This window comes from Elephantulus edwardii, unplaced genomic scaffold, assembly GCF_000299155.1.
Source record: "Elephantulus edwardii isolate Elephantulus edwardi_28Jun2011 unplaced genomic scaffold, EleEdw1.0 scaffold00053, whole genome shotgun sequence".
Classification (NCBI taxonomy): domain Eukaryota; kingdom Metazoa; phylum Chordata; class Mammalia; order Macroscelidea; family Macroscelididae; genus Elephantulus; species Elephantulus edwardii.
This window is the reverse complement of record NW_006399803.1, coordinates 7,473,703-7,488,800: the sequence shown is the minus strand read 5'-3', so window position 1 is coordinate 7,488,800 and position 15,098 is coordinate 7,473,703. Positions and strand designations below refer to the sequence as shown.

The 15,098-nt window shown below is 39.3% G+C and overlaps 1 protein-coding gene across 1 annotated transcript in view; it reads left to right on the top strand.

The window, feature by feature from the left end:
• MMAA (methylmalonic aciduria (cobalamin deficiency) cblA type) overlaps positions 1–14,555 on the top strand; it is a 16,995-nt gene extending 2,440 nt beyond the window's left edge. The window contains exons 2-6 of the mRNA XM_006887005.1: positions 685–807; positions 3,596–3,766; positions 7,402–7,487; positions 10,409–10,558; positions 14,133–14,555. Coding sequence (XP_006887067.1) covers positions 685–807; positions 3,596–3,766; positions 7,402–7,487; positions 10,409–10,558; positions 14,133–14,420 — 818 coding nt within the window. The 3' untranslated portion in view covers positions 14,421–14,555. The remainder of the gene's footprint in view (positions 1–684; positions 808–3,595; positions 3,767–7,401; positions 7,488–10,408; positions 10,559–14,132) is intronic.
• Positions 14,556–15,098: the final 543 nt, after the last annotated feature.

The window sequence follows — 15,098 nt, the reverse complement described above, 5'->3', positions numbered from 1 at the left end:
AGGGGGAGATTTCATTTATATAGTACTTATTGGGTTATAAGTAGGATGAGGGAAAAATTATCCATCATAAATATAAAATTATTTTCTTAAACACTGTCAATTTCTAGAGTAGTTTTATAGTAGTTCTAGAGTAGTCTTCTAATGGAAAGAAAAACATTCAGGGCTGAGATAGGTGGAATAATTACTGGGGGCTAGATTGTTAAGTGTATTAATAGCATGAGCAATGAACTAATTTCTTTTGGAACTAACTCATGGCTGACTTTCCAGTGGGCTTTCTAAGGCTGTCAATCATATAGAAAATTGCCTATCTTTCTCCTATGAAGCAACTGGTAGATTCGAACCTCCCAAGAGGTCTTACTTTTGTGGTAGCAACATAATTCCCTATGAACTACCCCACCAGAGCTTCCTTAAGCAGTGAAGCCAGCCAGATAGGTTTACTGTTAAAAAAAAGTAAAATACCTTTATTAAAAATAAATTTTGTGAACATATAGAACTCATAATTGTTTCCTTTCTATATTACTTAGAAATTAATGGAAGGTACTAGTTTTTGTGTACTGCTTTGAGAGGCATTAAAATACACTCATGATTTCAAGTCATTGATGGAGGAAATACAGAAGATAGTCACTCACCATAGTGCTAATCTGATTTACTTCAATAAATGAGGGGTCTTTTTTTCCATTTTAGGATTATCTGGGCCCCCTGGTGCTGGAAAATCAACATTTATAGAATATTTCGGAAAAATGCTTACAGAGAGAGGGCACAAAGTATCTGTGCTGGCTGTGGACCCTTCTTCTTGTACTAGTGGTGGTGAGTGTTGCTGATTCTTTTTAAATGGCAACATGGAAAGGACACAGAGAACTGGGAGAGCAGGTGGTGAAGTGGACAATAATGGAAACCTCAGCTCTTCTGCTGTGTTCAGGCCAGACCTCTCTTTGCTCTTGTTATTTTTTTTTTTTCCTGGTAGCTACAGCAGCTACTCAGCTCAGAAAATGAGCTTTTATTAATATTTTATTCTGCTCATATTGTTGTAATCTCTCTTTTATTAAACTTAAAACAAAGCCAAAACAAACAAAAAACCTGACCGCTCTTTGTAGGTTATAATGTAGCTTGCTCATATTAAATGTTCAATTAAACAGAAAGCTCTTCAAAGGACCATGTGGTATACTTGTATTTCCCCTACAGCTCTTAGAGTAAAATATTTATTGCATATCGTGTTTAGCAATTAACGTACCGATTGGAAGTCATACAATGACTCAAAGTTTAATTTGTAACATATCAAATAGAAAGTGGATATGAACTTAGTATAGCTTTCCATCTTCATCCATGAAAGCCCCTTAAAAGGAAACATAAAGCATGCCGTATAAATACCCAGTAAATGTTTGTCTTCCCTTACTCCTTCTTGACGATTTCAGCTTCTCATGTTCCAATTGTTCTGTTAACAATTGTTTGAGTGCCTACTATATGCCCAGTTAAAATGAGCTTGGAAGCAGGAATGGCATCTGCTTCCATAAATAGCTTGCCTCTGGAAACCCTATGAACCTGGAGAAAGGATGAAAGTCACGCAAGTGTTGAGAACTTTCGTTCATAGGGTCACTATGAGTCGCCTACAACTCAGCAGCACTTAACCACACAGAGAGAGATCAGTTGGCCTAGTGGACCGAAAGCGATGCTACCAAGCCAAAGGTGGGTGACTCTAATCCGCGGTACTAAGGCCTGTTTTTCATTACTTTTATTCAAACAGTCTTCTAGATAGTGTAGCCCTGGCGTGTCCACTTGCTGTATAGTAACTTGTGGTCACTGTGAAGCTGAACACTGTGACACTGATGTGTCAAATGCAATAATGGTCACCCATGGTGGACAGTGCTTGGTGGCGCTCTCTGGTTGCAACAAGATTGGAAGCAGGAATGGAATCTACTTCTGTAAACAGCTTGCTTCCAGAAACCCTATGAACCTGGAGAGAGGATGAAAGTCACGCATACAGGTGCCAAGAACTTTCCTTCATAGGGTCGCTGTAAGTCACCTACAAGCTTGGAGACAGGAGTGGCATCCACTTCTGAAATAGCTTAACTCCGGAAACTATGAACATGGAGAAACGATGAAAATTATACAAGTGTTCAGGTCTTTTGTTTATAGGGTCACTATGAGTCATCTGTGGCTCAGTAGCACTTAACAACAATAACTGTGCAAGTCATTTTACAAGGAAGGTACTTCGTACCATCTTGGCCTTTGACAGGTACAAGGTACTTTGTAAAAGTGCTTGGGTTGCATGCTGTGGATTTAGTACTTACGAGTAAAGAGGATGATGTAATTATATTCCAGAGCCTGTAGATGGTTAGAAATGGAATCCCTGGGCAATAGAAATGATTATGCACTCAACTGAAAGGTTGGTGGCTTAAACCCTTCCAGAAGTGCTGCAGAAGAAAGGACTGGCAGCCTGCTTCTAAAAGGTCAGAGCCGTTGTGGAACGCAGTTCTACTGAAATGGAGCCCCATGTGAACTTCACCCTCCACAACGGTGAGACCAGAAGAGCTAGATGGTGCCTTGCTACCTACCACTGCCAAACACTCTGGAAAGGGTCACATTAGGAGACTCTGGATAGAGTGGGAGGAAACTGTGGAAGAAAGCTGATTAAAAAGACTGGATTTACTTGTTCAGTCTGAGAGAGACTAATTAATGTTGCTTCCAAGACAATGACCTTTTGAAGACAAATCTGTCTTGTAAGGAGTGCAGCCAGAATTTGCCTTAAAGATGAAGATGATAATGAGACTACGTTTCATATATTTTGCGTATGCTGTCAGATGTGATTCAGGCCATGGTCTTTCTGATAACTTCTATGCATCTGAAAGCTGGACAATGAGTAAGGGTGATAGAAGAAGAATTGATGCCTTTGAGCTGTCCTATTGGAGAAGAGTGCTGAGGATCCCATGGACGCCCCAAAGAACAAGCAGATATGTCTTGGAGAGGGTGTAACCAGAGTGCTTTTTTGGAGGCAAAGATGATAAAGCTTCACCTCACATACTTCGGACATGTTGGTAGGAGGGAATATTCATATGATGCTCAGAAAGGCAGAGAGTCGGTGAAGGAGAGGAAGACCCTCAACCAGGTAGATTGACATGGTGACTGCTGCAGTGGGTTCCTAGTGTGTCAGGTGTGAAGATGGAACAGGATAGAACAGGGTTCAGATCTGTTTTTCATAGGGTCACTATGGGTCATATTTTATGACTCCTAACAACATCAGAAGGGGCTTGTACCTGGATAAGAACTTCATGCATGAAAAAATGGTGGAGAGTGAGTGAAAAAGAAGAGCCTCGACAAGCTTGATTAGCACAATGTGACTGCAACAGTGGCCTTAATCACACTGTGAAATCATCATTGTGAGCATGGGGCAGGATCAAGCAGGGATAAGTTGTGTCTGTGAGTTTGAGCCATCTCATTGTACATTGTGAGATGGAGAGAAAATTTAGTGTTAAATATTTGATATCAAATACTAAATTTGAGACTTTGGGAGAAATGTCATAAAACATTTTTTTCGAAGAACTGTGTGATAAACAGCCTTTATAACTTTTTCATGATTATAAAATAATATGTGTTTTAGGATCACTCTTAGGTGATAAAACTCGAATGACTGAGTTATCAAGAGATATGAATGCATACATCAGGCCTTCCCCTACCAGAGGAACTTTAGGAGGTGTGACCCGGACTACAAATGAAGCTATTCTTTTGTGTGAAGGAGGGGGATATAATATCATTCTTATTGAAACTGTAGGTGAGTGTGGTTTTTCTATTTCATAAAAATAAAATACTACTACAATGTGTATTAAATTGTAACGATTTCATTTTTGTTCATCTAGCTCATGTTTATTAAAGATATAATGAAATTCAAGCCATTATCCCAAACTCAGTAGGAGATATATGATTTCTAATCTCAACCCTCAAAGAGTTTGCCATTTAAAGGGTGAAAGTAAGCCATGTATCTGAGTAACTGTTATGCAAAGTAATGTGTTGTAAGTAACAGGCTGTAAACTTTGGGATAACCTATGCAAACAGTGCTTTAATACAACACCTATTTTGTGTAAGCACATTTCACATGTACCTGTAATATTTACTAAGGAAATTATTTCCTATATTTGGGGGCCTCTTAAAGACAGGGTCATGTTTGATTTCAGGTGTGTGGTCTCAGCATATGCAGTGAGCATACTAAAATAAAAACTCCCCAGAAGTCATATTCTTGTGGAAAGGAAAAGTAGTGTTATTTTGTGAACTATTAATGCCAGAGCCTAATGTAGATTTGGGTACCAAGGAAGAATTTCTGGAGGAGGTGACAACTGAGGTCATTTTATAAGAAAAAAGGTGGACTGAAGAAAAGTATAGGGCAGAGGGCACTGCAGAGATGCAGAGGAGTGAGAAAATATGGCTCATTCCGTGAACACTGGTTTGCTCGGAATAGTTAGAACATGGAAGGTGAAGACAGAGAGTGAAGAGAAACAGGGCTGCAGCAGAAGGCCAGGTCCTCACAGGCCAGACCGCGGAGTTTAGACTTCACTGTGGAGTCGTGGAAAGCCACTACAGTAAAAGAAGCAGGAATGTGTCTAAACCACCATATAAGGTGAATAGAGGAGCTCAAGTAGAGCCAGGCAAGTAGTTAGGAGACTTGAACCCATCTCAGAAAGAGACGATGGGCCCAAGTAGTGTCTGTCGCCATAGAGAAGATCAGATGAGTTGGAAAAAAAATTTATCAATGCTTGGAGGGGAAAAGAAAAAGCTATTAAGAATAACAGAATTCTAGGGGGAAAGAGCTGATCTGGAGAGGAGAAAAAAATGAGTTCAACAGTGAACATATTTAATTTGAGGTATGTGTTAAAAGTCCAAGGGGCTCTGTATAGAGAGGACTGAGTGAGGAATACAGATTTAACAGTTATTGGTGTAATTTGTAGCTTCACAGTTCAAGCTATTAATTTGGTGAGATCAACAGGAAGAAACATGTAGCAAAACCAGAAGAAAACCAATGTTGGAATCTAATCCTTGGATTTAAAAATGGATGAGGAAAGAGCTGTCTGAGTAGAAGAATTAAGAGAAAAGAGTGTCCTAAAATTCAGGTGTACCTGGGAGTTGAACTTGGCTGTTGGTCACATACACTTAAAGCTGCAGTAATTCAACAAGAAAGAAGCTTATCTCCCCCTTATTTTTATAACTTGTTCTGCTAATATTAGTAGTAGACCAGTTATAAGGAGTGTTGAGTCAACATTGTCCCAAATGCTTGACCTGCTGTGTAAGTCTGTGATTTTTTACATCATCAGCTCCTCCATTGTTCAGTTCCCGAGCTCTTCTGTGTCCCTTGGGTTTGGTGGTTTGCTGGAAGGTCTCCCCTCACTTGGACCAATCAGGGGAATGACTCGTGTGACTGTAGGTATGCAGGCTGGTTTTGCAGAATCTAGTGAGGAATAGGCCAGAATCCTATAGACTAGTCAGTTGTGGCGCTGCCAGATGCTATGTCCCAGGGAGTGAGCATCCCAAAGAAAGAGCTAGTACCAAGGTGCCATGAGCTTATTTATAAGCCAAGTACAGTGGGGCTTGTATCCCATCCTCATCCTCTCTCCTGATTATAGTAAATACTTCCACGCAAATGAAACCGTTAATGATTGGCTAGGAAAGACATTTTGAATAATAAACCTGAGGCCCCCAGACTCCTAAATGAAAGAAGCCAGGAAGTAGGAAGTCTAGAGTAGGTGTGGTTGTTCTACAAGATCCTCAGTAATCTCATGCTTCTACTATCTCTCTTTTTCCTTCATCCTTAACCTTTGGTTCTATCCTCAACATTGCCCTTGGTTAAAAAAAAAAATAAGTAAAGGCCTTGTTGTCCCACCCATGTCCCAGGTAGAGGAAGGGGAAGGCAGGAAGGAGGAATGGGAAGGCAGGAAGCAGAGGTAGGAATAAGAGGATTGCCTCCCAGCTGGATTGGAACTCTGAGGAATCCATTATCTGTTCTGCAGGAGAAATACGGGCATTCTTTTCCCAAGCAATTTTTTGTCTCCGAAAACAGGCCAGAAGGCCAGCTATGAACTGATTCCAACTGGATGGTACATAACAACAGCTATAACATTGGAATAAGAAGATAGGGTAGAATGAGCAGCTAGAAAGACGTCTCGATCAAACCAAGAAGTAGAGAATTTGTTGTGTAATTAGTTGCATGGAGCAGTGGATATGGAAGCCAGATTTAAGTAAGTGAGGATTAATGTGAAGTGAGGAAGTGGAGACAATGAGTATAAATTACTTTTCTCCAAAATTTTGACTATATGGGGAAATGAGAAATAGGAGGATAGAGGAGGACATCATGCTTGTTGCAGAGTAAGCAAAAAAGAGGAACACCTTCAATGATGTAGTTTGACAATGTATGCAAAAATGGGCTCAAACAAGCAAAAGTTGTGAGGATTACAAAGGCCCGGGAATGGTTGTTCATTGTACTTAGGGTTGTTACGAATCAACTCAACACCATCCAACAATAACAGAGGAGGTTGTAAGTCTTTTTACTTCCTTTCATCTTTTTGGATGTTAAAATGAATAGGAAAAAAGACCTGAGCAAAATTTATGCAATGTACTGAGGCAAAAGTAGTATTATAGATAAAGAAGAGTCAGGGCCCAAAAGAAGTAGAAAAGAAGAAGAGGCTGATCTTTGGGAACTTCTTACAGGAAGGCTGGAAAGGAGGCAGAGGGATGAGTTTGCATTCATTTTATCCGCAAAGAAGGAGAGAGAGAAGCTAAGGAAGTTCGTACCTTTCTTCTGTGAAGTAGATGCCCTGTCATCAAGTGGGAAGATTATAGGAGTGAATTCTGTAATAGCCACTGTGGGGAAAGGAAACTGATTGAAGCCTTGAAGGCTCACCTCTCCCAGGCAATGAGGGAGGCACCGGAGATGTCGGAGGCCATGGCTCTGTAGTGGCACCACGGTTGAATGCTTTCACTTGACTGCGCAGTGCCTCCAGCATGCTTTCAGAGAAGGCAGCATATGGTTGACTGACTTAATGCTTGAGGATGTGCAGGAGTGCTAGAAGGATGAGAAGCACAAAAGTGTAAAGTTTGACAGAAATTATCTAAGATTAGTATCCCAGTGTTCAGGGTGTTCGCTGATGAAAACCAGGAAGATGCTGTAAGAATGAAGGGGAAAGGGCACTTCTTCAGTTCTCCATCTGGTCAGAGGGTAGATCTCATAGAGAAAAGGAGGAGGAGAGAGGTAGGAAGCGTAGCAGGCAGATGGAGGCATTTTTCAACTTTTTCAGAGGTGGTATGTTCCCGGTTGTGTGACTGTGGGTGTAAGTGGGTCAAGTGAAATCCAAGTGATGGCTGATGCAGTTGAGAAAGTCAAATAACTGTATTTTAGTGTATGATTATGATTTAAAATTTCAGGTGTGGGTCAGTCGGAGTTTGCCGTTGCTGACATGGTTGACATGTTTGTTTTACTGCTGCCACCAGCAGGAGGAGATGAATTGCAGGTAATTATTTTCTGCTATTATTTTCCCAAAATACAGAATATATACCTCTGAAAGTAACAGTTTCCAGGGCTGCAGTTTTGTAAACCAAGTTAATGGAAGTATGAAGTAAGAAACATCACTGGTAAAAATATCTGAGTCAAAGGTAGCATTTGTGTATTTTACATATGTATTGTATTAGTATTACAATGTGTGACCGAACTTGAGCAAATCATAGAGCTTTTTGGTTTTTCCATCTGTAACATGAGAATGAATGGAATACCTGGATAGATAGAAGCAAAAGAAAGTGGCTTGCTGTTGAATGGGTGTTTGTAGCTGCTGTCATGTAAATTCTGGCTCGTGCCTATCTCATGGATGTCAGAGTAAAAAACTTTGTTTCATAGCATTTTCAGTGACTATAATTTTTCGGAAGTAGATGACTAGACCTTTCTTCCAAGCTGCCTCGGGATGAACTCAAATCGTCAACCTTTTGGTTATCAGACAGATGCCTTAACTGTTTGCACTACCTGGGGAGAGTCCATACAAAGTATACCTGAGTGAAGTGATTCTCATAACCTGTTACTTTGCTTTTAACTGGAATATGACTATCATGTTTTATCTATTATAAATTAGATTTTTTTTTTTACTAGAATCTCTTCATTTTTATGATTCCAAAATAGTAATTGGAGCTCTGGTAGTCTAGTCCACAGGGAGTTGCACTGCAAACCCAAAGGCTGAGCCTCTTTGCTTTTTCAAAGTTACCAGTTGCTCTGTGGGAGAAAGATTGGTGCCCTACTCCTGTGGAATTTACAGTCTCAGAAAACCAGCTGCAGGGTCAGCTATGAGTCACTTTCAACTTGAAGGTAGCAAGGTTTAAAATAGTAATACACAAAAACTCCGTGATGTGGAAGCATTAACTTTAAAATGTAATTATTAGGGGAGCTCTGATGGCCTAGTGGCAAGGAGCTGCAACTACAATCCCAGAAGTGCATGGTTCAAATCCACCAGATGCTCTGCCGGGGAAGGAGGGACAATCTCCTCCTGTACTAGTCAGATCTGATCTGACGGTACACTCACACAAAAATAATAAAATTTAAAAAAAAATAATTAAAATGTAATTATTGAAAGTTATACTTTAAAAGAATTAAAAAAGAATATTCAGTCTTGGGGGAAATCTATATCTCCCAAATAAGATATATCGCTGTTGTTGTGTACTATCAAGTCAGAATCAACCCGCAGCCGACCCTCCAGCAAGATTTAAGAGGCAGTTAATTGCACTGGAGGATATTGACTGTTTTCTCCCACAGAGAAGCTAGTGGATTCGAACTACCTACCTTTGGGTTGCCAGCACAACACCTTACCGCTAGGCCACCAGAATATATCATTTGTATTTAAACATAGCATTTGGATTTAAACCTTTTGTCTCTAGTATTTTTTAAACATCATATAGTGTTTTTATCTGTAGTATTGTGCTTGCTTGCTAACAGCAAAGCAAAGAACACTTATTGATAAAGATCAAAACTATAGCTTTCAATATAGGTTGCACCTCAGAAGAAATCCTCACAGTTGGACCAATCCACAACGTCATGATAAATGGGAAAATGACTGAAGATAAGAATTTCACTTTACTTGGCTCCACAGTCAACACTCAGTGGAAGCAGCAGTCAAGAAATCAAACAACATACTGTGTTGGGCAAATCTGCCACCACAGACTTCTTTAAAGTGCTGAAGAATAAGATATCACTTTGAGAACTAATGTATACCTGACCCAAGCTGTGGTATTTTCAGTTGCTTCATTTGCAAATGATGAGGGAAGAGAGAGAAGAGATTAAGATTATTAACAGCTTCAGTTTGTTTGACTCCACAATCAGTGCTCTTGGTACTAGCAACCAGGAAACCAAAAGACAAATTGCATTGGGGAAAATCTGCTGTCAGGGACCTTGCCACAGTGCTGAAGGGCAGCGATGTCAGTCTGGAAACCAGGATGTGCCTGATCTAGGCCATGGTCTTTGCAGTCAGTTTCTGTACATCAGTGAGCTGGACAATGACTAAGTATGATAAAAGAAGAATTGATGACTTTGAGTTGTGGTGCTGGAGGAGAATATTGAACAAGAGAATAAACAGGTTTGTCCTGGAAAGGGTGAACCCAGGTTGTTTCTTAGAAGCAAGGATTTTGAAGCTCTGTCTCACAGACTTTGGGCATGTTGCCAGAAGGAACCAGTCCTTGGGGAAGGATATCCTCCTTGGAAGAGTAGAAGGTTGGCACAGGAGAAGAAGAACCTGGATGAAATGGATTGACATGGTGACTATGGTAATGGAGACAGGTGTATTGAAGACAGTAGGATTGACTTAGGGTAGGACAGGGTTAAGGACTATTGTTCATAAGGTCACTGTGAGTCGCAGGTGACTCAATGGCACATAACAACAAAATTGAAATAAACTGGGACTTTTTAGTCGTAAGATTTCTTCAGTTAAGAATTTGAAAACAAAATATTGTGTACAGAGAAGGAAAATGTCAAAGATATATTTTTCCTGAAAATGTAGATTTTAGTGATATGTTTTCTTTTTAAGTACCTAACTGATGGATGGTTTCACATCCTACAGTGTTACATCATGAAAAGCAGATCCATTAGGAGACAGGGTAAACAGTCTTCTGCAGCTCAGTGCTGTTGTATCATGATGATATATTTATTCTACTTCTGAATCTGTTTCAACATGCTAATCTCTAAACTTGGTAGACGTATTACAGTTGATTTTCATAATCCCATAATCCAGTGTTTCTGAGTCATTTATGTCCCTCACACCCAGGGCATAAAAAGATACAGATAAAAAATTAATGAAGTTAATAGCTTTCAAAATCTTATTGTTCACTGGTTGTCCAGTTCTTACACTGATTATGATTACATCTTTCTGATAGCTCTACTTTTTCCTTTTTTTCTCTCTAGGGTATCAAAAGGGGTATCATTGAGATGGCAGATCTGGTTGCTGTCACCAAATCTGATGGAGACTTGATTGTACCAGCTCGAAGGATACAAGCTGAGTATGTGAGTGCCCTGAAGTTACTCCGCAAACGTTCAGAAGTCTGGAGACCAAAGGTTAGCTTTTGTTCCATTCTATAATTCGTCAGCAAGTGAACTATGTACATTCTGATAGGGGATGAATATCCTAATGTAGACTCAGTCTTTGCTTGTACGTGAAGATCACAAGTTTAAAAATTATAACAAAGTCAAGAATGTGTACTTACAATTTTAAATTTAATAATCCATCAGCCACTAAATTCAAAACTAGATGTAAAATTATAGATTTGAGTGCTTTGTTCTTGATTTGAACCTGCTGAAAGTGATTTAAAAAATATATATTGTGAAAGGAACCATCTTTATTTTTTTAAAACGTAAAGCTCTTTATTGGATTTTTTTTTTATTCTCCAGTCATGTTAGGTTATCCTAAAATTCAACATATACCATTCCATGGATCTCAGTCTCCTTCCCTCATTTGCACGTTCACATTTGCTAATTTGATATTAAAAAAATGATTAGCTGGCATCTCTCCTTAGTCCTCCTTAAATAATAACACAGTTGCAGCTGTTAGATTGTGTTTTTTTGTTTGTTTTCTTTGTTCTTCCTTTTTTAAAAATTAATTTTGATCAAAGTTTATAGAGACTTTGGATTTCCATTCATTCACTGTTGCACTTTTCTCCCTGCCCAACCACCCCCCCACCCAGTTTGCTCTTCTCTTTGAAAAGTAAGAGAAAAATTCTTTTGTTGTTATACAATCGCTTCCCCCAAGTTCATTCCACTGTGCAGCCTTCGTTCTGGACTGCTGTCATGACAATAATACTAATCATATATCCCTTTTAAACAGTTCTCTCCCTCTTCTGTTTCGATGCAGTGTACATAATTTATCCCATCTAGAAAGATGTCTCCCCCAAACACTGATTTCAGTCCTGTTTTACAGTATAGTAACCATTTTTAAGATTATAGAGCAATATGATTATGGAGCAAAGCTATGCTAGAGTTTGAGTGAGAGAGGAAAAAGAAGAAGAAAAAAAAACCCTGCAAGATCCTATAACAAGTGATGCTATAATATTATTATGAACAGCTTTATCTGCATACTGTGCTATTAAAGAATAACCCATTACCATCTACTAGATACTTGAGGCAACCCTTCCCTGGGTTCCTGAGACTGTAAATCTTTGCAGAAGGAGGGTACCCACCTTTCTCCCTCAGAGAAGCTGATAGATTCAAACAGCTAATCTTTCTGTTCGTAGGGCAACACATAATACATTGTACTACCAGAGTGCCTTTAGTAAAGAATAAGGTGTGATTGTTATCATGAGAGCACCAGTGGCATAGCTTACCTTCAGCTTCCAGTTTCCCCAATCACATTGCCTTTGTGGAATTTGAAGCTATCTTATATATGCAAATGTCAAATTCATAATTCTTACCATTTGGTGAATCAGGAGATTTGGTTGATTTTTAATTTAAAAAAAATTTTATATTAAAAAATTGTATTGGTTTGCATACAAAATTCATATGTGTCCTGTTTTGTTCATGTAAATTGTATTTCACACATTCCTTCATTCACATTGTTTCATAAGATCATTTCTATACACTGTGTTTTATAAAATGAATCACCATTGATCTATGCCCGCTTTCTTCCCATCTTTTCAAGCTCTCTGGATCTTTCCTAATTCTTTAACCTTCCCTCCACCTAATAAACCCTATGACACCCCCTGCCACACCCTCAGCCGACCCTGTGCCCCTCTCCCCCAACCCCACTGTCAACCAGCCTGTCCCTTCCTCTTCTCCTTTTGGACTATTATCCACATCTTACTAGTTATCCTTCTATTATTTTTTAAATTTTTTATTGTGATTTTAACAAAAGTTTATGGAAAACTTGGATTTCCATTCATTTATTGTTGTACATTTTACCTGCTACCACTCCCCTCAGTTTGCTTTTCTCTTAAAAAAAAATTCTTTCATTGTTGCAGTTTCCTCCCTACCGCAGCCCAGTCCACTTTGCTATGTATCTCTTATTCTGAACTGTTGTCATGAAAATAATACCTAATCATATATTCCTTTTAAACAGTTCTTTCCCATATCTGTTCCACAGCAACGTTCATTATTTATCCCCTCTTCTATTAGTTTCTCCCCAACCCCCATGCCAGTCTTCTTTTATAAAGTAGCATTATGCAGTGTTTGTCCATTTGTGATGGAGATATTTCACTCAGCACAATGTCCTCCATGGTCACCCATCTTGTTTAATATTTTATGAGTTCCTTGTTTTTCAGTGCTGTGTAGTATTTCAGTGTGTGAATATATCACCGCTTCTCTAGCTATTCATTTGTTGATAAGCCTTTGGGTCGCTTCCATATCTTTACTATTGTGACCAAAACAGCACTAAACGTAGGTGAGCATATGTGTGTGTGGGTGGCACCTCTGATTTTTTTAAGGTATGTTCCCACTAGTGGGATTGCTGGGTCAAATGGTATCTTTTTAAATAAATTTTATTATGTGTGTGTGTGTACACCATCAAATTGGATCCAATTGGTAAAGGAGGAGATTGCTCCCCTCCGTGGATTCTAACTGCATGCCTTTGGGATTGCAGTGCAGCTTCTTGCCACTAGACCACCAGAGCTCCCCTGGTATTTTTATTTTTAACTTTTTGAAAAAGCACCATGCTGCCTTCCATAGTGATTGTACCATTTTTACAATAATAGTCTTATACAGTATTTGTCCTTATGAGACCGAGTTAGTTCACTCAGCATACTACTCTCTAGCCTCTCCCATTTTATATACTGTTTTATAAAATCATTGCTCCTAAATGTTGCATAGTATTCCATCATGTGAATGTACCACAATTTCTCAATCCATTTGTTTGTTGATGGACATTGAGACTATCTATTTTCTTTCTATTGTGAATAACTCTGCTATGAATATCAGTGTGCAAATTTCCATTTGTATCTCAATTCTATTTTGCTTGGGGTATATTCTGAGCAGTGGAATAGCTGAGTCATATGGAATTTCTGTGTTAAGCTTTTTAAGGAAACACCAAACTGTCTTTCAGAGTGCTTGTACCATTTTATAGTCCCACCAATATGAGAGTTCCAATCTCTCCACATCATCTCCAACATTTTTTGCTTTCTGTTCTGTTAAACTTTGCTATTGGTATTGGGGTAAGATGATATCTTATTATTGTTTTTATTTGCATCTCTCTGATTACCAGTGCTTTTGAGCATTTATTCATGAGTCTGTTGACCATCTGGATTTCATCCTTTGAGGCAAGGCTAATCTCTCAGCTCACCTCTATTTTTTGGCATTCAAGACTTAAGGAGACTTACCTGTCATTGTCCTTTTCACATTTCTGACTTTCAAAAAAATTACAGTTCCTCGTTAAAGGCCATATGTATAATCCAAATTGAAAATAAGTATTGAGGCTACAAGTTGAAACCGGAATCAGTGTCTTATATTTTCTATGTACCTAGTAATTAGGACAGTTTTCTCAGTGTGTATATCAATATATTTCATTTTCTACAGTTATGTCTCCCTTTTGTCACTTGACAATTTCTAAAGACTATAGAAATTGATAAGCAAAATGTCAGCACTCCTCATAATAAATGCATTCTCTCATTTTATGTAAAAGGGGTTCCGGTTCTTTCCCTTTCAATAGGTAATTCGTATTTCTTCCAGAAGTGGAGAGGGGATCTCTGAGATGTGGGATAAGATGAAAGAATTCCAGAACCTCATGCTTGCCAGTGGGGAGCTGACTGCCAAACGACAGAAGCAGCAGAAAGTTTGGATGTGGAACCTCATCCAAGAGAGCGTGCTAGAGCACTTCAGGACCCACCCCACGGTGAGGGAACAGATCCCGCTTCTGGAAAGAAGAGTTCTCAGCGGGGCCTTGCCTCCAGGACTAGCCGCAGACTTGTTGCTGAAAGCTTTTAAAGACAGAGACTGACAACATTTACTCTGTACAGTGAACTGCTGTAAGTTTCATAAGGCATTTTAATATTAAAAAAAACACTGGTAATTGCTTATATGTTCAGAAACATTTTGTAGCATTTGGATTATTACTTTGTGAGTCATGCCTGAAAACGTGAAAAAGTTGATGAAGATTAAGCAGGAGGACACCATTCATGAAGTTGTGGTGTAGAGGTTAAGTGTTCAGCTGCTAGTCAAAAGGTTGGTGCTCAGAACTCACTTTTGGCTTCACAGTAATCCGCTTTCATCAACATTAGAGCCTTGGAAACCTCACGGGACAGTTCCAGTCTGCCTTATGGGGTCACTTTGAGTCAGATTTGACTCAATGAAAATAGATTTGGTTTTCAGTTGGGTTTATGTTACAAATTTTCTTTCTTTTTTTTCTTTTCTTTCCTAAACTCAATGTTGTTGTTGTTGTTATGTGCCGTCGAGTCGCTTGCGACTCATAGCAACCCTATGCACAACAGCCCTAAACCCTGCTCTGTCCTGTGCCAACCGCACTGCCTCTGACACACCCATTCCGATTACCCCAGTCACCGAATCAATCCATCTCATAAGAGGGTCTTCCCCTCCTGCGTTGTCCCTCCACCCTCCCAAGCATGATGTCCCTCTCCAAGGACCCGTCCCTCCTGGGAACATGTCCAAAGTATGTCAG